Source organism: Heterocephalus glaber, unplaced genomic scaffold (assembly GCF_053883595.1).
Source record: "Heterocephalus glaber isolate CG9 unplaced genomic scaffold, H.glaber_assembly_v1.0 deba00001497, whole genome shotgun sequence".
Lineage (NCBI taxonomy): Eukaryota > Metazoa > Chordata > Mammalia > Rodentia > Bathyergidae > Heterocephalus > Heterocephalus glaber.
Genome location: NW_028258320.1, coordinates 12400412 through 12425241, shown reverse-complemented (window position 1 = coordinate 12425241; position 24830 = coordinate 12400412). Strand labels below are relative to the sequence as shown.

At 39.6% G+C, this 24830-nt stretch overlaps 1 protein-coding gene across 42 annotated transcripts in view; it reads left to right on the top strand.

The window, feature by feature from the left end:
• Positions 1-24830, top strand: part of Lrmda (leucine rich melanocyte differentiation associated) — a 1370443-nt gene that overhangs the window by 740023 nt on the left and 605590 nt on the right. For 3 of the 42 annotated variants that reach the window (XR_015440510.1, XR_015440523.1, XR_015440518.1), the window contains one exon: positions 17610-17703. The exons of 34 other annotated variants lie outside the window; for them this stretch is intronic. Coding sequence is in view for 2 of the 8 variants with exons in the window: in XM_087185376.1 (XP_087041502.1) it covers positions 3095-3163 (69 nt within the window). In the remaining 6 variants the exon portion in view is untranslated. Of the gene's footprint in view, positions 1-3094; positions 3164-17609; positions 17704-24830 lie in introns of those variants that run through there. 5 more of the 42 variants (XR_015440520.1, XM_087185376.1, XM_087185389.1 and 2 more) reach the window with 3 other exon arrangements.

Below are 24830 nucleotides of genomic sequence, written 5' to 3'. Positions count from 1 at the left end.
AATAGTCATTCTTGTAGTGGCATGTTTAGTGATTATGTATATTATATATATATTAGTTTTAATTCCTTCTGCATAGGGATTTGGGGTTCAATTAGGTTCAGCATTTATTTACTAATTGCCTACATGGGAATGAATCTGTGATTTCACTGCTCTTCCAGCTTCTCTCAGCTTGATTAGGTTTAAAGTGTTCTTCCTTTCCTTTTGCCCTAACCCATCTAGGAAAGCCATCTGGAAGCAGGAGCTGGTTATACACATACAACCGTGCACCAGCAAAAAGTGCATCATCTATTCCCTTTTCATACTGTATATAATGAAATGCTTGAGGCTGGTAACTTTATAAAGTAAAGAGATTTAGCTCAAAATTCTGTTAGTTTAAGGTCCTACATCTGGTGTGGCCTATTTGCTGGCAGAGTCCTCAGGTGCCGTAGGGCATCATGGTAAGGGACAAGGAGTACAGAAGTTGTGTGTGTGTGTTGATCTTCCTCTTCTTGTAAAGCCACCAATTTGGGGGCTCAGTTATGGAGGCTCCACCCTTGTGACCTTATTTAACCCTGATGACTCCTCAAAGGCCACACTTCTAAACAGATTAATTTTCCATCCTCTTGTTGCCTCACAATGGGGATTAAATTTCAACACATGCACTCTCGGGGACTCATTCAAACCTCATCCAGACCCTAACACACACTGTCCACATGGGAGTGGCTGCATACTCTGTTTATAATGATGGTTTCCTGGCACATGACAGTGGTATGTCTTAACAAGATCATTGTGTATTCAATATATTAAGAAAAATTTCCCATAAATCTAGTGAATCTTGAATCAAAGATACTTTTTTGTTCAATTCTCATAAAGACAGCTTATAAGTCAGCCTGTTGCTCCTTTCCCTCTCATGTTGGAGACTAGAACGATTCCTCTGGCTCCTTAGAGCACTGGGAGGGAGAGGCCTGGAGTCAGAGTGGATTCCAGGCCTAGCTATGCAAGTCACCCAGCTGTGTAGCTTCAAGCACTTCCCATAACCATTTTGAGCTTCAATTTCCTCATCAGTAAAATGGGGATTATCCCCATACCTCATGGAGTTGTTAAGAAGATCAAATAAAGCAATTTTAGAAATAGGCCTTGTTCCATGTGCTTGGCTCTGTAAATGTTATTTCAATCTGGTTGCAAGTGTGGGGACAGGGGTGTGACCTGCCAAGGGACCTCATGGGAGGCAGATCTTACTTCTCTGTCCTCTGAGTGACTGAAGGATGAGGTCAGGGGACTATTTTGTCCTGGGAAGGATCATCATGGAAAACTTGAAAACTGCCTTCATTTTTAGCAAACTAGAAAGGCATCCAATGTTTCGTATTTCCATCCTGGGGATTGCAGTCTACATTTGCAAGAAAATGAGGGTGTCATTTTCCTAGTTTCCAGGTACCTAGGCTGATTCATTGCAGCATTAGGACTGGTTAATGGCAATTGATGTAGCAGCTTTTGGGGGCAGGCAGGACCCCGCCAGGGACTGTGGGTAACTCCCAGGTGTTATTGCAACCTGTCTGGCTTTCTGTGCGCTCACTGGTTTTTCCATCAAGCTATCTGCCAGTCTCCAACTTTCATTTCCTGGGCAGAGATTCAGAGGTCAGCTGGAAAGCCCTTCGCATGGCTGTAGAAGGGCTGATGCATCCATCGATTCATGTTGTTTGGTTCTGATCGCAGTCTGAAATTAGATTGCTTCCTTTCCTGGCTTGGGTAATGATAACACTCTGTAGTTGAAGAAAATTTATTTGCTGTGCATTTTTTTGTTGTTGTTGAAAAGCCTGGTAATTTGTTTCTGTCCTCTACTGTAAGAAACTTGGTTGAGGACTGGCCAGAATCCAGGAGTAATGAGGTGTTGGTGAGAAAAACACCACCCCAAGAAATGGATCTTTATTAGACCCTTCCTGTGGCAGTGGTGACAGTATTGCAGTGCACAAAGTGATGGGTCTGTATTTCCTTTTGGCTTGACTGGTGTTGGCCAGCTCCCTCTTGTGGGACCTCTTCCTCCCAGATGGTCGAAGGCGACTTAAGCTTAGCAACCCTTTTTCACTCAATGGACTAGTACTTCCAAAGTGTGCACACAATGGAGAAGATAGAGGGTGTTTAGTCCTCAGTGTTGGGCCATGTGTAGATCTATGTTTTCATTTGCAAGCTGTCTTCGAGCTCCTCTAGGGAGGATGAATGGATGGAAGTGAATGTTTTATCTATTTATAGTGAGCTTCCTCAGGCTTGAAAGCCCAGAATCATGCAACTGAAGCTTGATACAAAGAATAAAGAAACACAAGAAGGTGTTCAAAGCCAAGAAAGGGATGATGATCCCCCAAACTTTCTCCATTCACAGAACTGTTTTTATCTCAGTAGTTTTTTCACTGTGCCTTAGGCTCCTGAAGGTGTGCCCACATATGCATACATGCACACACACACACATAACAGTTCTTTTTATGAAGTAGTTAATCCAAATAAGTTAATTTACCCTAACAACTTACTAATCATTTGAAAAAATTAGCCCGTAAAAGTGAAAAGAAAATATTCTTAGTCATAATTCCTTACCGATGTGATATGTACACTTGCCGGACACTTCACAACTTCTTCAAGCTTGGAATCAGATTGGATACTACTCTCCTCATTTTATGTTTCACAGTGATTACCATAGCAACCATAGGAAACCAAGTTTCACAAAGATATGACATAATCAAAAGGAATGTGTCTTGATCTAACATTGAAACTGAGAGCTATCTTGAGCTAGGACAGGTTCAGTTTCCACTATCCCAAATGCTTGGGGCCAGAAGTGTTTCCTATTTCAGAGAGTTTTTGGATTTCAGAATATCTGCATAGAGTTTGCTAGTTGAGTGACCCTATTCCGAAGATCTGAAATCTGAAATACTTCTGAATCTGCATTTTGGATTTCAGATGCTTGAATTAGTGCTGCTCAACTCTTGGTGTCTGACAGATGTTGTATATTGTTTTCCTTGAAAATTTAAAATATTTAAAAATTAAATTTAACTTAAATTTATTGTAATTGAAATATCCCACCCTTCCCCTGTGAGCTTGCTGTGGTGACCCAGGGTGCTTGAACACACAGATTGAAGTCCTGGGCACAGGATATTCTCAGATGACCTACTCCAGGAGGACGATGAACTCTGCTGACCTTGTAAGTGCTTCCCACCTCCCTCTGACCCTCCCATGCCCAAGAGAAAGGACAGTGTCCCACCTGGCCTATGGCACACTGGACTCTGGGATTCCAGGGAGTACATGAGCTCTGGGTACAGTGAACCTTCAAGTTATGACCGACCTGACGTAGGAACAACTTGGGTTAATTAGGTTAATGGAAGATTCATCTGTTCCTTGTTATCTATAGCATGTACCCAGGTAAACATCCAAGTCTCAGCTGTATTGACTTAGTTACAACCTGCCCTTGAGAGCCAATGGAGTTCGTAAGTCAAGTGTCTACTGTACTACCACAACTGAGCCCTGTCTTGAGTTTCTCCTTGACAGTCAGCTCAACAAGAAGCTTTCTTTTAGTAGTATAGCTTCTCCTTCAAGGGGAATGAAGTCTTGTTGAGACTCTCAAGCTCAAGGTGGACATAGACTCTAGCTTCCAATGCTTACAATTCAAATGACATCTTGCAGGAGAATAGACCTCTTTCCTTGGCACAAATAAGAGGAATTAACCTGAATTCAATAATTTAAGCTATGATTAAATTTAATGAAGTAGGTGTTTTTTCAATCCCCCCTTTAATTTTTCTGAAGTGGCCACACTTTTAAGCTGGTCAGAAACATACGCTAGGTATGTGCAGAAAAGGCCTGTGCAGCTTAGCCACAGAATCTATAAATGCAAGCTCTCTCTTCTGAGGAGCTTAAGGACTTGGTGGGAATAATTTCAATGGGAAAAGGCCACTTTGCATCCAGTGGAATGAAATCCTCTCTAAAGATTTACATTTCAGCAATGTTGGTCAATCTTCCCTTTTTGATTAGGCTGCCAATGACTGGACATTTTGCCTTGGAGGCCTAGGGCTGAGCACATTCTGTCAGATCTAAAGGAGGAGACTGCTTTCAGCCTCAAATGGGTGTGTGGCAGCAGGTGGCAATTGCCATTGAAGAGTTGGGAGACCCTCTTTTCATTAGATTTGAATGTTGGTGGCAATATAGAAATGCAATGAAGCGTTTCTAACAAAGCTGCCCTCCCTGCCTGACATTCAGGGGGAAAGAGGGTATTTTGCACCATGACAACAGGTGACCTCTATTTGGAATTGTCAACAAGCATTAATAGGCCTTCCAAAACATACTCTGTGGTGTAGGGGATTGGCCTCCTGAAGGGAAAGCAGGCATTCAGCAGCTCCAGGGCAGCGCTTACAGGATGTCAGCAGACGCGGTTAATTGGTAATGATTAGGACTGTCTGCAAGCTGATTCCCTAAGTTTGGTGAACACATAATTGTTGTATGTAACCCAGAGCGGCTTTGCTCTTTCATCTATATGAAGAGATCAGAAAAGAGAGATTTACGGCTTAGTTTGCCCCAAGCCACACATAGCAGGCTTAATTTTCTTTCCAAGGGAATCTGAAGACTACTGTTGTGACTAGTTCTCTTTGGCTTATATGGTATATCCAGGTCACCTGTGCATTTTTATCAAATGATTGATTGACTGAAATTAATTATTCTGCCAGAGCTGAAATGGAGGCAAGATGGAGGATACTGATAAATATAAAAACTAAAGTGATTCTTCTAAATGCACTTATGTCTCTATTTAAATAAATCAGACAAAATAGACACATCCTGGAGAGTTTTGGGTGTCCCCTCCCCATTTTCCTCTATAGCTCTGAGCTATTTTCTTTGGAAATCCAAAGCTTTGAAATGAGTGGCTATTTATTCACCTTCAACTGCAGAATATTTGGATCCTTTGTCCCTTCATCCCTTCTAACCTTTTCCCAAACACTGCAGCCCTTGATAAGAGGCTAATTGCAGTGATTGCCCTAGATTGAATCAGCTGAAGGCAGAGAGTCTGGAAGCTGATGGCAAAGCAATGGGGAAATGTGGCTGGTGAGTTGCAGAGTGGGTGGGAGGCAGGTGTTTGCTTCTAAATGTTAGACTTCCCAGGCATGGAAAGCACCCTGGAAGAAAACATCTCTGTGTTGACAAAATATCTGAAGTTTGAGTTCCTAAATCCCAAGAAGGGAATCTGGTAGTCAGTTAAGAAAATGCCAAAGTGACTCCTTTGATTACCTTTCAAAGAGCAGGGAATAATTGTAAGTAATTTATCCAACTCATATTCAAACCTGGAAATAAAGGCTAACAGAGTCATTTCCCACCTAGGCTCAGAGCGTGACACCACTTGTAGACTCTTCCTGAAGTGGTACCAGGTTCAAAATGAGCAAGAATGATGGGCTAGGCACAGTGGTGCATACCTGTAATCCCAGCTACTTGGGAGGCTGAGGCAGGAAGATCCAAGTTCAAGGACTACCTGAGCAATTTAGCAAAACGTTGTTTCAAAAAAAATGCAAGCAATAGCACCACTCCCAGTGCAAAGGAGGTGATCCAATCCCAGGGCCCAGGAGGAGGCTCTAGGGCTGCCATAGCCCGGCTCCCAAGGCAGAGGAGGTGAGCCAATCCCAGGCCCCAGGAGGAGGCTCCTGGGCTGCCATAGCACCACTCCCAGTGCAGAGGAGGTGAGCCAGGTGGGCGACAACAGCACCCCCCCCCAACCCCGGCAAAATGAGAAGACATGTAAACAAGCCTCAAAACCAGACTTCCAGATCACCTACAGCAACTGCAAAGGGAAATGAGATGGAACACTCTTGAGACTCAACCACCTGAACACCCTGAAGTGGCAACAAAAGAGGATTTGGAAAAGATGAATTCAGAAATAATTTCTAAGATAATAGCAGAGATTGTGTCCATAGTGACAGACATGATTAATAAATCTAGAGAAGACACAGATAAAAAAAATAGAGGAGCTGAGGAACATGATGGAATCCCAACATAAGAAACAAATGGAATCCATAAAATAGACACAAACAGATTTCTAGGAGATTAAAAACTCCATTGAAAGCTTATACAGCAGAATGAGGCAATGTGAGGACAGAGTTTCAGACATAGAAGATAAGATTGCAATTAGTGACCAGGAAAAGAAAAATTGCTTTAAAATTGTAAGAGACCACGAGAAATCAACCCAGCAGCTGCTAGACGATGCAAAGAAGAATAACATAAGACTGATTGGAGTGAATGAAGAAACAGGAGAGAGTGCAGATGACCATAAAAAAACTGTTCACAGAAGTGATGGCAGAAAACTTCCCAAGCATGAGAAAAGAACTTGACATACAGATAAGTGAGGCATATAGGACTCCAACTAGCCTTGATCAAAAAAAAAAAAATCTACAAATTGGTATATAATTGTTAAGAGTCCAGAAACCCAACAGAAGAACAAAATTCTACAAGCAGTGAGAGAAAAGAAACAAATCACATACAAAGGAAAGTCCAACAGTATCACAGCAGACTTCTCAATGCAAACCCTCAAGGCAAGAAGAGCTTGGAGTGATATATTTCAAGCCTCCAACCCAGATTGATGTACCCTGCAAAACTATCTTTCAAAATTGATGGAGAAATAAGATACTTTCATGACAAAGAGCACCTTAGGAACTTTGTGAATACAAAACCAGCACTCCAAAGAATTTTACACAATATCCTAGGAACAGACATTGAGGATCACAACCCCAGGAAGCAAAGCAGAATGAACCCATCTGGCATGACAAGAAATTAAATGTAAAGGGGGAGAACCCAACAAAAAGAAAAAGTCATGGCAATGACAAGTCAATATGTTTCAGTTATAACCATCAATGTTAATGGTCTCAATTCACCAATCAAAAGAAATAGACTGGCAGAATGGGTCAAGATTCAAAATCCAACAATATGCTGCATACAAGAAACACACTTCATTCAAAAGGAAACTCATAGACTGAAAGTTAAAGGGTGGAAAACAATACTCCATGTGACAGGAACCCGAAAAAAAGCAGGAGTAGCTATCCTCTTTGCAGATCAAGTGGATTTCAAACCAAAATCTGAAACACTTCTGGTCCCAAGAGTTTCAGATAAGGGATAGTCAACTTGTATGTACAAATCTATTGTGAACATGTGTTTTCATTCCTCTTAAGTAAAAACTTAAGAACAGAACTGTTGGTTCTTAAAAGTAATACAAGTAATTTCTATATTGTTTTCCAAAATGGTTTTATCATTTTACATTCACATTAGCAGTATTCGAAAGGTTTAACTGGTTCACACCTAAGCTGACATCTGTTCTTTTAAAACTTTTAACTTCATCTCCCTAATGAGTGTATAATACAATCTTGTTATTGTACTGATTAGTATTTTTATGATTTTAGTGTTGCACACCTTTCCTTGTGCTGTACTGGCTATTTATAATCTTCTTGTGTCTACTTTTTAATTGGGTTGTCTATTAATGAGCTGTAAAAGTTCTTTATATATTCTGGCCATAGGTTATATGTGTTATAAATATGGTCTGTTTAAGGACTCCTTTTCATTTTCTTAATGATGTCATTTAAAGTTCTAAATTTTGAAGGAATCTCATTTATCAATTTTTTCCTTTATACATCATGTTTTTTGTATCCTAGGAAATTCTTGCCTACCCTAAATTCATGAACATTTTCCCTTATAATTTCTTCTTAAAGTTTTATAGTTTTAAGTCTTTCATATTTAGGTTCATAGATCCTTTCAAGTTATCTTTATATATGGAAATAAAGGATTGAGCTTAATTTTTTACATACAGCTAACAGATATTCTAGTACCATTTGCTGAAAACATTATCTTTCCTCTGCTCTTGAGTTGTTTATGTTCTATAAAATGATAATGTTAAATAATCTTTCAAAACTCAGTGGACTATATATGTGTGGTTCTATTTCCAGATTTTCTGTTTTATTCCATTGATCTATATATCTTTCTTTATGCCAACACTGCCTTGATTACTGTAGCTTTAGAGGAAGTCTTAAAATTAGGTAATAAGGGCCGGGGATTTAGCTCAGTGGTTCAGCTGCCTGCCTCACAAGTGCAAGAACCCAAGTTCCATCTCTGGTACCAAAAAAAAAAAAGTTTTAGGGGCCAGGAATTTAGCTCAGTGGTTCAGGTGCCTGCCTCGCAAGTGCAAGGGTCCTGAGTTTGATCTCCATTACCAAAAAAAAAGAAAAAAAAATTAGGTAATAAATGTCTTCCAACACTGTTTTTTTTTCTTTTTACTTTTCTAGGTCCTTTGTACTCCTACATAACTTTTAAATTTCAATATCCAATTCTTCATTTATAATAAGTATACATAGACCTGAACTTTTATATATACCTTGTGTTTTCTAATCCTGCTAAATTCAAATACAAGTTCTAGGGGCTCCTAGAGATTTCTTAGTATTTTCTCTGTAGATGATCATTTCACATTTACATATAAAGATTTTACTTATACCTTGCCAATCCTATGCTAATTGTTTCTTTTTATCGCCAGACTATTTTGGTTTGGGCCTATGTTTCAAAGTTTAATGGACAGATGAAGAATAGGCATATCTGCCCTTGTCCCTCACCTTAGGGAGAAAGCATTGTATCTTTTCCATTCATATAAGGCATTTTTGCTGAAGTATGGAGTACACGGCTTATCCGTTGAGAAGGTTCTATTCTACTTCTAGTCTCCTGATAGCTTTTACCATGAACAGCTGTAGAATTTAGTCCAATACTTTTTCTCCAACTAGTGACAGGATCATATGGCTTTTTCCTTTCCTTTGTTAGAATGATGACTTACAGGGGTGGATCTTCCAATGCTGAACCAACATTGTCATCCCTATAATAAAACCACTTTCTACATCCTGCCAGATCTGACTTCTAATAGTTTGTTTTGTTAAACAAATTTCTGTGTTCATACTTTTTTCTTCTATTATCTTTATCCAGTTTTAGTATTAGCACAATGTTGATTTCCTAAAATGAAAGGAGATGTGTTCCTTCTTTTTTCTGCTTTAAATGTTTGATATAATTTATCAGTTAAAATGTATATGAGCCTGTTGTTGTCATATAGGTAGGTTTTCAAGCTAGGAATATACTTTCTTTAATAGGTGCTATTCAAATTTTATATTTCCTCCAGAGTCAGTTTCATTAATTTGTCTTCCAAGGTACTTCTTAGAAGTTGTCAAATTTATTTCAAAAAGGATTTTTGTAATATGCTTTCCATATCCTTTTGAGGTTTTTTTTTTTTTTTTTTTGGTACCAGGGATTGAACTCGGGTCTTTGCACTTGCACAGCAGGCGGCCAAACCACTGAGCTAAATCCCTGGCCCCTCTATATCCTTTTAAATTTTGTAAAATCTGTGGTGATGTCCTTTAAATTTTGATATTGTAATTTTAAAAATGTATAATTGATATTGTGTAATAGGAAGAAAAGCTCTAAAGGAGCAGGGGAAGTGGGAAGCGTAGGGGAAAGGAAAGAAGGGAAAAGAAAAAATATGAGAAAAGGAAAAAAATGGAAACAAAGTCTTTGCAAACAGGGAAGGGTCGAGGGGGTGAAGGGAGGGCAGGGGAAAGGGAAGAAAATAAGAACCAAGATACTTATGTTAAGGTGCAAGATCCCAGTGATGAATGTAACTGTATTTTATACCTAAAATGTACCAATAAACTTAATGGGAAAAAAAATGCAAGCTTAGGATGTAGCTCAATGGTTCCTGGATTCAATCCTCAATATTAAAAAGAGCAAAAACACATGGGAAGGTAGAAAAGAACTTACAAATTGGCCAAGATTTTAGAATTGCACACCCATGCCACCAAAGTGTGTCTTTCATGTTATGTGCCTTTGAGTGAAGATATTTAATATATGGATTAGTGCTGTCTAGTCTTTTGCATAAATGGGGAAACTCCATAGCCATAGCCATTGGCAGGTGAGCAGGTGCTAGATCTCTCACCAACACTCATAAAGTTAGACGTGCCCAGCAGTCACTGGGTTCATTGGTTCTCAGATTCTCTTTTAGAAAAACTTAGCATGCTTGTCAAATAGGCAGATTTCTTGGGAACCACCCTCAGAGACTCTGACTTCTTGGGTGATGCCACAGAGCCTCAGACTCTTTATTTTCTTCATTCAGTTCTGAGGTGATCCTGTTGGGCTCTGTGCCAACTGTCCACTTCCCTTATGTAACAAATGATGAGCCCAAGAGACAAAGAAGAAACCACACCTGCTCCACTTGTCAAGAGAAGCCTCAGGAAAGGTCTGCAACCAGGACACAGGCAGATTGCAGATGCCCCTTCTTGGGTGTGGAGTAATTTGTTCATCTTAAAATAAGCCCTGCTTATTTCAATACCTCAGTTACTGAGTGCATGGTCCCCTGGAAATCACAGAAAATTAAATCATTAAAATAAGAGGGGTCTTGAGAATTTCTATTTCTTGATGATGATAAAAATTTCATTGTCTGGATATAATTAAAAGTACAACAGAATATCCATTTATACTGTTATAAATTGAGTCAAGACATGTTCTTTTGGAGGAACATTTAAAAATTTTCTTACCCAGCAATTTCTAAAAAAGTAGAAGTAATCTGGTACTTTTTCTACTCATTCCTGCTAAGAAATGATGTCCTCTATCTAGCCCATGAACCTGTGATTTAGTTAGATAGGGCTCAGACTTGCATGGTTGCAGAGTTTTATGGGGCTAAACTTATGGCCTGAAAATGTATGTGTCTATATCTTATCACTTTGTGATCTCCATGACTCCTGGTGCCTTATGTTACATTTGAAAGCAAATTAGAGACTTTATAAAATATTTTCTTAAAATACTCTACTTCTCTTTTAAAACATACATGGTCTCTACATATGCACTATAAAATGTTTTATCGAGTGGTCATCACCAAACTCCCAACTAAGGTTAGGTTGTGTAAATATTTAGTTACAGATATGAGCGTGTTTCTTGAAGTTGTGCATATGTCAGATTTTCCTTTGTTGTTCCTACATAGTCAGGCCTATTAGTGTGGTGGGAGATAAAGGAAGCATGAGCCAAGATAGAAGTGCAAACATGCCATGCAGAGGATGGTGCTGCATTAAATTATCCCTGTTTTTTTTTCTTCTTCCAGTTCTTAACAGTCCACGAGTCTTTGGAGATTGATTTTGGTTGTTCTTTTAAATAATAATTAGACTTCCTCTTAAAAGAGACAATCAGTCTCTTTCAAGGTAGTTTTTAAAGTCCATGCTATTAATGCTAGGCTGACAACTGGCCTGTTTCATGAATTGTCCCAGAAATTCAATGGGGACCCTTCTGCTGTATCAGAATATTGAGTTTTGTTTTGTTGTTTCTTCTAGCTCCCAAGACACCAAATGTTACTATGATTGCATATCTTCTCTAGGAAGTAGGGGAGCTAAGATGAATATGCCTGATTTTTATATGCTTCTAGTAGCTGTGCACCTCTTGGTGGCAGTGAGTGGAATATGACTATAAAATTGACATAGAGAAAGAGGGGCATTTGTAACCAATAATGTTCTGCCCACCTTGGTAGGCTCTGTGCTTCAAAAACCGAGCCTTAGGACATCAGAGTTCTAAACAGACAATTCCAGTGAACTATGATACACTGTATGTATAAGAGGAGTTCCAAAGAAGAAGGGGCTAAGTTCTAAATGGGCCTTTCAGAACAAATGTTGATTCTTAGGTGAGGAGAAACAATCTATATGTCCATTGTTAACTTCAGAACTGTAACTTGCATCAATCCATACTTGATATTTTGATGGTGAACCAATGGGAATATGCAGAGGCTATGGCCCACACAAAAGTATGGAGACTTGAAGGGACAAGGTATATCATAAACCTAGATGTGGGCAGTATTGCTGGAGCATCATTTACAGGGAAAGAAGGATTACTACTAGGCTAAGAGGTCTCAAAAGTATGAAGTGACAAGAGCATGAATGATATTGTTTCTATTGAAAAAGAGTTTGTGCTCCAGCCTGTTTACAGTGGGGAACCAGTGAGTAGTGTTGAATAGAATAAGAAGAGGAGCACAATTGTGTTTTAGAATGAGTCTTTGAAGTCAGTTGTGTTTCCATTTCATCCTAATCCATTGGAAAATGGAAGAGAAATCAATCTCTTTTTTCCTAACAGTTCTTTCTTGAAAAATGTTTCCATTAACTTGTAATCATGGAGTAGTCAGGGATGCCTAGTCTCTGACATTGTTTGGACATCTACACGATAGGGCAGAAAAGGAAAGAAATAAAGGATAGAAAAACTGGAGTCGTAAATTGGGTTATGAGCTTGACTTTTGCTTGGGCTCACATGCTTAGGCCTTGCCCTGCTTCTTCAAGAGTTCAGTAATAATATTTGTGACAAACATTGAATTCCGGAAAGGTGCAAGGTCTCAAGGTGGGTCTCTTAAGTTATTCACAGGAATGCGCTAGCTTCTGTATCAACCTGCATTTGCAGAACAGTAGTGGTGCAAACATTTACATGAAAAGTTTATTACGTACTCCATGATGCAGAGTTTGACTCTAGGCCCTTATTGGGATGTTGTGTCAAAAAGGAGCCCTTTGGCAAAGGAACATGGAACAGTTCATGAAACAAGGTCAAGCAGGCTTCCTTTCTTTTGGCTTCCCAAGCCTTTCATGTACAAAAATATACTATGAATCTTCAAAGTGATGATGGAATATTTCCTCGTTTCCTAAAATTATTTGTTTTGAGAACTTTTTACTTTTTCACAAAGTATTATGAAACTAGGGTTCCTTAAAATGCTGTTTGGACAAAGACATTCATAAGACTTCATTTTAGCAGACGTGCTAACTGTATGTAGAATGGAATTTTCTTCATCAGAAGTTGGGCCTACTCAGTTCCTAAACTACAGTCCATTTAACAAAAACAAAATGTACACCTGTGAGTGAACGATTTGTCCTAGCATTGATACAGAGGGCTGCACTGGTCCGTTCTAATTGGTCACTTTTACAGAGACGCAGCCTCAGATTCTGGTGGGCAACTTGCATGCTGCTGGGAAGGCTTCTGGTAAAACACAGTACTTCTTGACCTTGTACCTTTTAAAGTCACAGAGCTGTTAAAGCAGGGACCAAGGCATTCAGAAGAGCTGTGACTAGGCATAATGTGCCGTTTGAGGGTGACCATTCATTTGTCCATCTAATTAGCACTGAGCACCTTTGATTACCCTATCCATCTCTTTAAAAAAGTCAAGCATGTAGGGTTTCAGTGCTTGGATTGCAAGGCTCAGATGAAATCAAGACCTGGTCTTGTATTTATAGAGGTTTCTTCTTTCCAGTACATCTTACCTATTTCCTCAGTCCTGTTCTCAGTAATGCCTGCCACAAAGAACCCCATAAATTTAGCATTTGAAGCTATAAGTTTGTCATTTTTTTCTTGAAATAAGATCAGGGCACTATTATAAAACAGGAAAAGGCTGAATATGAGAGTAGCCAACATATTGTTGACTGATTCATCTGGGGCATTTAGCTCTTCAAAATGGAAAAACAAAATAGGGTCTAAAAGCAAACACAGTAAATTAAAGGAATGTTATTCTATGCATAGAACAGCTGTTTTAATACTTGCTTGGTAGGGTCATGTGACTGACCTACTTCTTTTAGGATAAAATATGTCTTTCCTTAAGGTTATTATTAAAGACACATGGAGACATTTACTTTGGTTTCCTTGTCAGCATTGTGCCACATTAAAACACACACACACACACACACACACACACACTTTGAATTTGGTTTACATCCATTATTTGTGTGAGAATGATAGGTAATTGTGTTCAGGTGATGATAAACAGTGTTTCATTAAATAGTGTTTAGCTAAGAGGACCTCACCATTGTTGGCCCAAGGTGAGGCGTGACTTACAAAAGATTGTCCTGGTGGTAGCTGTTTTCTTTTAAGTAACTACACAGCTGTGTTTTGCCCACTAGAAAGACAAATTAGCAGGAAGTGAAAGATTTAGTGTCTACATGAGCCAGGGCATAACTATTCACTGCAGAGAGAAAGTGCCACCTTGGCCCTCTTGGCATGTTGGATGCTCATTGTCTTATTTTGCCAACAATCACTGAGTGCCAACTCAGTGTGGGGACTTAGGATATACACTACAGGACCTGAAGTTCTCACAGGGCAGAGATCCCACAGTAGCATAACCAAAATCTGTGTTAGCTCTAAACTCTCAACTAGGAAAAATCTTGCTTGCCTAAGGCTTATCTGTGCTTTCATAGCTGCTCAGTGGTGGAACAGGAGTCCAGATCTTCTGTTCCTTCACCAGTGCTCTCTTTGTGTGCTGCTTCCTTAGTTTGCATTGCTTGGACCAATAATTCAGCATGATTTACCAAGACTTGTTAAAAGGGGGTAGAATGCTTGACAAGATGCCACTCCTATCCTGCTCAACTGTGACCTAATCATTGGGAATTCTCCAGTTGATCTCATCAGTGTGAATTCCTTGAAGGCCAAGGCTAATCCTATTTCACCTTAAAACATGTAATTCTGTATTGTATCACAGGCATGGAATTCTGTTACATCAAACATCTGCTGAATGTGTGAATGACTGACTGAATGATCATATCACGATCATTCAACATGATAACTCAACACAGGGCACATTATGTACCTCTGTGACATTCAGCTACATCTTATCTTTTCTCCTGGTGTTGGGTTCTTAGCTATCTTACCGTGCAAACCATTTTTGTATGGAAGCTCTGGCCTTAACACTGTATTTCTTCTTCAGTATCCTATCAGCCATAGTATCACTGGGTTTACCTCCTGAACCTATGTAGAATTTGATCTTATTCCTCTTTCATGTGCTCTTCAGATATTAGAAGACACCTGATGTATGTTCCTCATCTCCAAATTAAACATAACATTTCCCTTAGTTGTTTCTCATATCACACAATTCCATCTTTAATGCTTTCATATCAACATAATTAATTTCACCAGTGTTTTTGTTTTTTTGTTTTAAATTGTGGAGCGAGAACTGAACATAGTGCTGTGAGAAGGAATGACCAGGGTAGAGTAGAACCCGAACACTGCCTTCCTTCATCTGAATTTATACTTGTACTATTTTTATAATTAGTTATTTTATTTTTATTTTATTTTTATCAGTCATGCCACTGAATTGATTTTACCTGAATTACTAGTTACCGAAATAAGAGACTTTCAAATGGAGGTGAAGTTGTCTCCCTGGAGATAAGTCTGCAATGTTTGAAGACCTCACTGATTTTCACTGCTGGGGGTGGGTATTGCGACTGATATCTTGTGGGTAGAAGCAAAGGATGATGCTGAAAAGCCTACAATGCAAGAGGGCAAGAATTATCTGCCCTCTTCCAAGAATTATCTGATCAAAAATGTCAGTATTGCTGTTGGTGGGAAACTCTGGTTTAAACTTCTTTATCCTTCTCTTCACTGCCTCATGAAGCTGACCTTGATCGTCTGCTACATGAGGTCTTGCAAATCTTTGACAGTGACTTAATAAGAACAGTTCTCTCCAGGTGAAGCTTTTCCAGGCTCTCCATCAACCATTTCTTCTAAAACTTCCTTTCCTGTGTTCACTTCAGCAGCACATATACTAAAACTTCCTTTCTTAACCTGCTGATCACTTATTGCCTTGAAGTTGGATTGTTGCTTCCAAAGCTGAAGAATGCTTTAGTAGGTATCTGAAACCTAGGACAGTACTTTTCAAACTTTACTGGGCATAGAAATCAATCTGGAGATTTTGTTAAAATCAGATTCTAATTCAGTAGGTCTGGGGTGAGAACAGAATTGCATTTCTAACCAGTTCTTGGGTAGTGTGGATGTGCAGAACACTTGGTAAGACTTTGAGGACCAAGTGTCTTGGTGTGTTTCCTGCTGGCATATTTTAGAGGAGGCCTTCTTCTTTGCCTTTGGAGTAAAGGACAAGGATCAGAGGCTTGGAGCCTTGGGCCATCACCTTTAGCCCTCACTATGTGGTGGGGCAGAGCCAATTAAGCACCAAGGTGCTTTAATGCAAAAGAGGACAAATGTCTTAATTGCTGATCAGCACTTACAACATACAGGTCCTTGTTGCACTTAGTTTCAGGTTGAGGAGAAACAACAACAAAGCAATCTCACTCTCCTAACAGAAAGATGGAGGTGGGAGTGAGCAGGGAGCTGCCTCTGATCACAGAGTTGGAGGAATGAAATATCCAGTTGTGAGTTGGTGTCTCCAGATTATGCATATGTTTATAAATTATCCTAGGTGTTCCTTTTCCTCATTTCCTTTATTGTAGAGTGTATTTCTTTAAAGTGACAGGTTTAATTTTTTTCCCCACTCTGTGCAGATTTCATGGATGATGTAGCTTAATAAATCAAACCTATTTCTACCATTGTATCAAGACTCTTTAATCAGTTCTTTGAATTAATGCAATCAAACGGTTGAATTCTTATATTCATCTCTATATTTACAGCTCTGTTGTGGTTTTTTATTGAATTGGAAGAGGAATATCTTCATTCACAGTCCAAATAAAATAAATCTAGGCAGGTTATCTAGTAAACTGACTAGGGTATAGGATATGTGTATGTATGTGTGTGCATGCATGTGTATGCATATATGTAAGTATGTGCACACAATACAGACAGTATAAAGGTACTTCTAATATTAAATTTCATATTGGGACTTCAGATTCAGCATTCTACCAAGTTCTATGATAGTGGTCCTATTTTTTTCAAGTCATTAACTGAAAGGTTCTCAAACATGTTCAAAGAGCATTTGGATGTTATGCTGCGTGCAGAAAATCCTAGTTCCTTGATGGACTGGTTGGTTGGCTGTGCATGTTACTTAACCTCTCTGTACTTCCTTTACTTCATCCTTAAAATAGGGATAAGATTAGCATCTATCTCATGGAACTGGTCTGAGGATTAGAACCACAGGGATTTGGATTCATCACAGATACATAGCAAGTATGCACTAAAGGGGTCTATTGTAAATACTACACCAAACTTAAAGTATGGCTGTATCTTAGTTCATTTTGTGACTGTAAGAGAATAACTGCCTGTGTAAGTTACAAAGAATGGATTTACTTGGCTCATGACTCTAGAGGCTGGGAAATCCAAGAGCATGGTGCTGGCATCTGACAAGAACCTTCATCCTACACTACTCTGTGGAGGAAGGAAGCCAGCACATGTGCCAGAGGTTGGGAGCTGAGCTTCATTCTTTTACTAGGAATCTCACTAATTAACCCACTCCTGTGATAATTACATTAATACAATTTCAAGAGCACTCATGACCTAACATTTCTCTGAGGTACCAACTTTCAGTACCAGCACAATGGTAATTAAATTTCAATGTGAGTTTTGGAAGGGATGTTAAAACCAGAGCAATGGCATTTTCTGCTGAATCAGAAATGCTATCTGGGCCGGGGATTTAGCTCAGTGGTTCCAGTGCCTCCCTCGAAAGTGCAAGGTCCCGAGTTTGATCCCCAGTACTGTCTACCCCCCCAAAAGAAATGCTATCTTATGGTATATCCCTCAGAAATAACAGTAACAGGTACCAAAGATACAGGACAAGTGACTATAGGACAGTTATAAGGTTGAAGAAATGCTGTCCTTTAGTGTGGCTATTTTCCTCCCACAAATAACAAATTGATTTCTGTCTTTTATTCCAGGATCTTGGGAAATGGGGGTCCTACCAAGACAGAATGTGTGCATAGCCTTTCCAAGCTTACTTTTTCCTAATCTTTGAAATATCAAGTCCACAAGGTATGACACACACTGAACCTTTTTCATGGTATTACAAGATCACTGTGGTATACTGTGTAAATATATATGGAGGAAGACCTACCTTTTAAAGCATGACATGCATGCATGTGAATGTGTGTGGGTTTAATGACAGATACATTAGGGAGTAATTATTGTAATTGCTAAACAATTCACAGTAGGGTTTCATGTAATAGCAAATGACTATCATTTTAACAATTTTTACTGTTTTATAATACGGCTCATAAGCATAAAAGCTCCAGATTTTAGAATTCTGTCTGCATTCCTTGATATAGTTGGATGATTTTTTTTGTTACTTGAACAAGTAAGGAGTGGGATGGGACGATCTGATGTGTGTGTGTTGTGGGTATACAGAAACAGTATCATGTAAAATCTTATTTCCTGAGTTTGGACCAGTAGCAACGGTCTTACTACTAATGGAATTGTCATAAAAATTATACTTGATATCATGTAGCATTCTGCTTGTTATAATCTACTTTCATATGCACAGTTTTAATTTGTTCCTTACAAGACTTGAGTGTGATAACTCTTTGTGGCCTAATATTATTATTGAAGAGACAAACAGAGGCAAAATGATTTGTCAGTGGTCACATGACTCATAAATTCTAGAGCTAGCCTCAAGCTAAGTTTTACTCCTTCCAGAACCATTGGCCAACTTGTTGGGTATGTCTGAATCCATGCTAGCCCTAATGCCATAGTTGCCATGTATGGTAGGAGTCATACCAAGTACCTGCTACAAGGTTTCCATATCTAATACTCATTTCTTCTTTGTGGATGGATTTTTCATGATGTGCTGAGGATGTGGTAGATTTTTTGTCAAATATCTTTTCAGATCTGAAGCTCTTAATCCATGAAAGTTACCTGATAACCTCTACAAAGCTACAAAGGAATTTGTCGTTGTTGAGAGCTTCAGAACTGCTGTATCAGTTAGCTTTTGCTGGGTAACAAACTACCTCCAAAAATTAGTGGCTTAAAATAGCAAATACTGATTTAGTTCCTAGTTGTACAGATTGGCAGTTTGGGCTCAACTCAGTTTTTTGTTCTTTGGATCCATACTGGTCTTGACTCTTCTCACCTGGTCTCCCTCATGGTCTTTGGTTTCAGTTGGGTACCTTCAGATGGCTTGTTCAACTGGAGCTTCTCTTCATGTGGTCTTTCATCTTTGAGCAGACTAGACAATCTTATTCACATAGTGTGGGTGGAGTTCCAAGAGCAGAAAAGAACAGGCTCAATGTGCAAGCACTTCTTAAGTCTCTGCTTTTGATTCTTTTAGCCAAGGGAACTCATGTGGCTGAGCTTAGCATCCACATGAGAATGGACTACCAGGGACATAGATACAGGGAAGTCTCAACGGGATGGGGGCCATTCTTGAAATATTCTAGCACAATGCTACACCAAGTTTTTCTTTCCTTCCAAACTTTTCCAATGAAGTTGTAACCCTTGAAGACCTAGGAAGTACTTCCTCTTCACTGAAGTGTTTGCTTATTCTTTCTCCCTCCAAACTCTGTTGACTCAGTAAAGTTGGCCTGTGACAGAGCCTTGTCTTCTCTCAGTGTTGCTGTCCTGACTCCCCCATTCTCCCATGGTGACTGCCTGGCATTAATGAATTGAAAGATTGTCCTTAGTCAGGACTTCTCTGACGTTTTAATGGTGTGCATGTAACTTTTCCTTGTCAGCTTTCCTTTCAGAAATGCATGTGTCTCTTTGGAATTGGGATGCTGGAGTTTTCTGTTTGGGAAAGAATTTTAATGAAGCTTTCTCAGTTGTCCTCACCAAAATGAAGAGGAGTCTGTTGTGCCCAGAAAAGCTACCTGGCAGTTGGGAGCCCATAGAAAAAGGACTGCAGAATGAAGGAAAACTAAACCCTTCTTTAATGGTTATTTTCTTTTTAAAACATATTACTTTGCATGAAAGTTTGTGTCAGAGAGTTTAGCTCATGGAAGCAGAACTTAATGATGTGCAATCCGGAGGAAGGAGCGGACACAAGATGATAATTCTCAAGCAGATGAAAGAGAATATTTCACGTTGCTGAGGCACATGTGACTTCTTTGGTTGCAAATAACAGAAAGGATGATGACAGTTATACCAGTTTCCTCCTCTGGGGTGAAATCACCAGCTTAGCAACGTTAAATAGCAAGGCATTTGTGGCTGGTTCTTTCCTTGACTAATTGGAAACACATCTCGGAATTTTCCTGTCATTGAGAAAGTACTCTTTGGTAAATGGTATTCAGTGGTTTACTTTTCTAAAAACTCAACTCTGTGCTGGGCTCTTGGTCAGAAGCAAATGGAGATACATTCTGATGCCAGTAAGTGTGGGTGTTTTTTGACAGTGGGATATATCTAGAAGCAACTGGTAGGTGTAGAGTCCCAACTTAGTAGACTGTCACCAGCTCTGCACCCTGAGAGCTTATCAACTTGAATAAATCCTTCCTCTTTCTTGGCCTCAGTTTTAAAATGAGAAGAATGGGGCAAATGATTGAAAAGTTTTCATTTCTCTCAGACAAACCTATAATTTGGAAAGATAGACTTTTATTCTTTGGTTGTAAACTTTGGATTCAGTGATTGAGAGAAGGAAGTGTGAAATACTTACTGGATTTATGACAGGAGACATTTTGTAAAACAAAACAAATTCCTGCATTGATAAGAGATTGGACATATATATGGATATATCTGTCTACATATACATCCTCCCATCTGTCCATGTATCCATCTATGCACCTATCGACCCACTTACACTTGAATGCATCCATCCAGGTATCTATTATTATTCACCCACTCATCCATTACCTGGTGGCCACCCATCCATCTGCCATTCTCTTATTTTCGTCATTTGTTCCGGACAGTAGTGTTAAAATATAACATTAAATCTTTCTAACCCTTGGGAGGAAACAAGATACATTTTAAAAGATTAACAGAAGAAGAAAGTCTGGCCAGAAAGTGTATATCACATACCCAGTGTCACTGAGCTGATAAGAAACAAAGGTGCAGAAAGATTAACCCTTCAATGCTAGGGGCAGGGCTCTTTCCCTGTGATACGCAGCTTTTTTTGTGCCTCTTCTAAAATACTCTAGAAAACCCAGAACCTGGCATCTGTTTCATAAAATTGTGATAAGTCAAGGTCCCAATCTATGGCTTAATTGTTCAATGAAAAAAAAAAGAATTATTTTCTCTCCAGGAAAATCTTATTTTTGCTGCCATTTTCCAAGAAAGACTAGCATTATGGGTGGTACAGAAAAATTGGGAAAGTGCCTATCTTCTGGAGTTCACTAGCAGAGTGTAATACACATTAGTTGTCCATGTAAGGATGTATTCACACATGAAGGTCCCACATTCTAGGCCATCATTTCCAAAGGACTTAAGAAAGGGGCGCACATAATAGTGCACACCTGAAATCACAGCACTGTGGGAGGCGGAGGCAACAGAATCATGTTTGAGCAAAACCTAGGCAACTTAGTGAGACCTATCTCAAAATAAAAAATAAAAGAAGGGCTAGGGATGTACCTCAATGCAAAGGCCCTTCAGTTCAATTCCTAGTATTGAATAAAAAAGGAAAAGAAAGGAGAGGAGAGGAGGGAAGGGGAGGGGAGGGAAGAAAGGGACTGAGGCAGTAAGGGAGAGAGAGAGAGGAGAGAGAGAGAGAGGAGAGAGAGAGAATGAATGAATCCTCTTATTGCTGAATGAGTCTAGATCTCAGGAAATGCATACAAAGGAGAAAAAAAGCTACCTGGTCCTGATCCTGGAGAACTTGCTCTGAAAAGCGGTGATGTCCCTCCACAGGGGCATAGGGAAGAGGTCATTGCACCTGGAAGAGCACATTTCACGTAAATTTTGGGGTGAGACGGGAGATCAGAGTGGATGCCCCTCTTGTCTCTCTTCAGATAAAGAAGGATATAGCCTGGGTTTTGAGATAGATTCAATTCTTTAAACAAATCTCATCATCCACCCCAGGCAGTTTTGTTTGATCCCAAGTTCAGTAATGTGAAACAAAGTTTCCCAGACTTTAGTGGCTTAAAATGAAAGAGTATCATGTTTTTCTGTCTGAAAGTAGAAATCCAAAGAGTTGCTCAATGAGAATATTAAGACCTTTACCTTGTGGCTGAGCTGCAGGAAATGGGGAAATTTGGGTCAGATGTTTCATTCACATTCCAAATTGATAAAGGGTGGGAAAATTTGAAGAACTCTCTGAACTGTAATGCTACTGAGAGGTTAGAAAATGCAAGATGATTTTTCCCTAAATTATTTTCTTCAGGGTGATGGGGGAGAAATTGTCAGTAGCTGTAGATGGCATAGTGTGTGTACTTTATTCAGAAGATAGGTTACATAAGGCTAGAGAGGCTGGGCCTCATTGCCACAGTTATTCTTGGAGGAAATTGATTGGTGCTAAGATACACAGATCTTTGCTTCTCAAAAAAAATGGGATCCATAGGCCAGGAGCACCTGCATCATCGTTTTGGAAATGCAGAATTTTAGAGGTGCCCAGCACAGATCTGCTGAATCCAAATCCATGATTTTACAAGACCTCTAGGTGTCTCATATGCTTATTAGACCTTGAGAAAACAGTAAATTTACTGGAATGATGAAAGGCATGTATTCTCCTTCCCATTCTGTAACTGATTGAAAGATCCATCTGGATTGATTTCTTGATTGTATTGATGGTAGCTTTGGAGAAAGTGAATTCAACCTCCAAGAACTGAACCCCGGCGCAGGGATTCTGTGGACTGACCCTATAGCCTCACCTCTAAATGCCAGCCATTCCAGCCACTTCCACTCTCTTGATGTCCACAGCATGTGTGTGAACCATTCACAACCTCATGCATTTGCAGGTGCTTTTCCTTCTTTCCTCACTCACCAAACTTCTATCACTGTCTACAACATTATTTACAGGTCATCTTTTCTAGGAAAAACTTTCCTTATTTTCTCCAGGTAAGACCAGAGACTCAAACTTCTGTTCATTTATTCCATGATCAAGTTGCAATAGGACAGGATAGTCTAAGTGTGCATTTCACCTTTGAGACATGAACTCCTTGTGTATCTTGGACCCCTTTTTAGCCCCTGTGTATCCTTAGCATCTGATCCAGAGCAGGCATTTGTGCTAAGCTTGTTGCGTGACAGAAAGATGTGGGTGAGCTGGCTAAGAACCTTTATTGAGGTATTCCAAGCTCTTGTTCCTCCAGAAAGCCCCTTGGGCTGTTTGTGCAACATGTTTTTGGATCCCTGAGGCTCCTGATCTCAGACTGATCATCACTGAGCAGAACTTTCAAGTGAGCCAAGGCCATCCCAGGGCCTCTCTGTGCCTTTCTCCTTCCTGCTTAGTACCTTTATGATGCCCTGTGATTACTCCACTCTCTGCACTGAGGCTTGGACAACATTCCATGTCACCAACTTCTATCTCATCCTCCCTAAGCAAAACCTATCTATCTTCTTACAGGGCCAGCAATCATTTCTCCAGGGCTGACTGTGTGCCAGAGGTCTTATACAAAGCCACTTTGTATCCCTCATCATACTAAGCTGCCACCATAGTTCTGTAAACAGAAGTTCCATTATTTCCATTTTTAGGGAGGAAACTACAGCTCATAGTGGTTAAGTAATTTGCTCACAGCAAGGTGTTCAGGCAGAGCTGGGGTTCAAACTCAAGCCTGTCTGACTTACTAATTGGTCCTTTGAAATGCTGCTCTGTGCCACAACAGGGGTAATGAATCAGCCAGGGAAACTCGGGAAGGTGCTAACCTACCATTGTACATAATTGATCAAAACACTTGCTCTGAATGGTGTGCTGTTTTAGATACACATTACCAGGGGGAAGAGAATAATTACAAGTGACCACAGTAGATTCCTCTATCTGGTCGATTTTAACTTTCTCAAGCTCAGACCAGGCTTTACGGCACTCTATTTTGAAGATTGAGGGTCGCTGCCAGCAGCTCAGCTAGCTTGGGAATCTTACATCTTTGCCACCCCTGGGATGGGGGTGGCGACTGCCATGTTGCCTTAACTTTGTCTGGTTAGTTGAGAACTATGTCACACTTTTATTGATTTAAGTATTTATTTTTGTTTGGGAGGTAGGAGATTAAAAAAAAACAAACCAATGCCCAGAGTGTATGTTACCCCTTGCATGGGCGTCTGAGTCATTTCATGTTCAGTGGAAGCTGTTTTATCTACCCAGGCCTAGTCAGCTCTCTGGATGACTATTTTCCCCATTTCTTCCATAAAATACACAGGCTGGAATCCATACTCTCAGCAAGGAGGCTTTTCCTTCAATCTGTCCACGTACTGTTCTCCCCAGTGTCAAAAATTAAACAAATTAAATTTAGCAAGAGAAAATCATAATTCATGAATCAGGCAGTCCTCAGAGCCAGAGCAAGGTCAAAGAACTTTGTGTGTCCTGTGATCAGAAACCATTTCTGGGCAGAAAACAGAAATGAGTTAGAGGGGCAGCCCAATTGGTGGGCCTGATGGTTGCCTTATTTGAACCCTCTTCAAATATCTGGCTCTCAGGGATTGACTGAGACTCAACTATGGTTATAAGAGTACATATACTCAGAGTTAGGTTTTCAGTTATTCTGTGTAGTAAGTTAGGTTGCAGTTTGTTAAGATTCCGGTACAGAGACCTCCTAAGGTCATATTTAGTTTAATTTAACACCAGAATGCAGTTATATTTTCTCTCAAACTTATTTATTGCTGTTTTTCTTGCATAGCATTTGTAAACATCATTTTATTGAGTGTATAAACCAGTGAGCTAGAGTGGTTATTTTCATGAAGAGCAGGTTAAGTGCTTTGGAAAGATTTCACAAAGGAAATATTACTTCATGGTGAAGAGGAAAGAGGGGAAGGAGGAAGAAAAGGAGGAGAAAAAAAGAGTTTTATGAGGGCAAGTAGATAAGATACCTTTAACAAAGAGATGAAACTTCTTACAAATTTAAAGGAGTCTTTTCAGTTGCATCCAAGGGTCTTTATACTCCATTTTATAGAAATGCAAACTGGAAATGGTGGCTGACATGTTCTGAGAAATTTGAGTTGAGGGATGTTAGATGGGATTCCAGCCAGAGGGCAGCCAACTAGGAGACAGGACCCTAATGCCACAGAATTCTGCCAACAGCCTGGATGAACCTCAT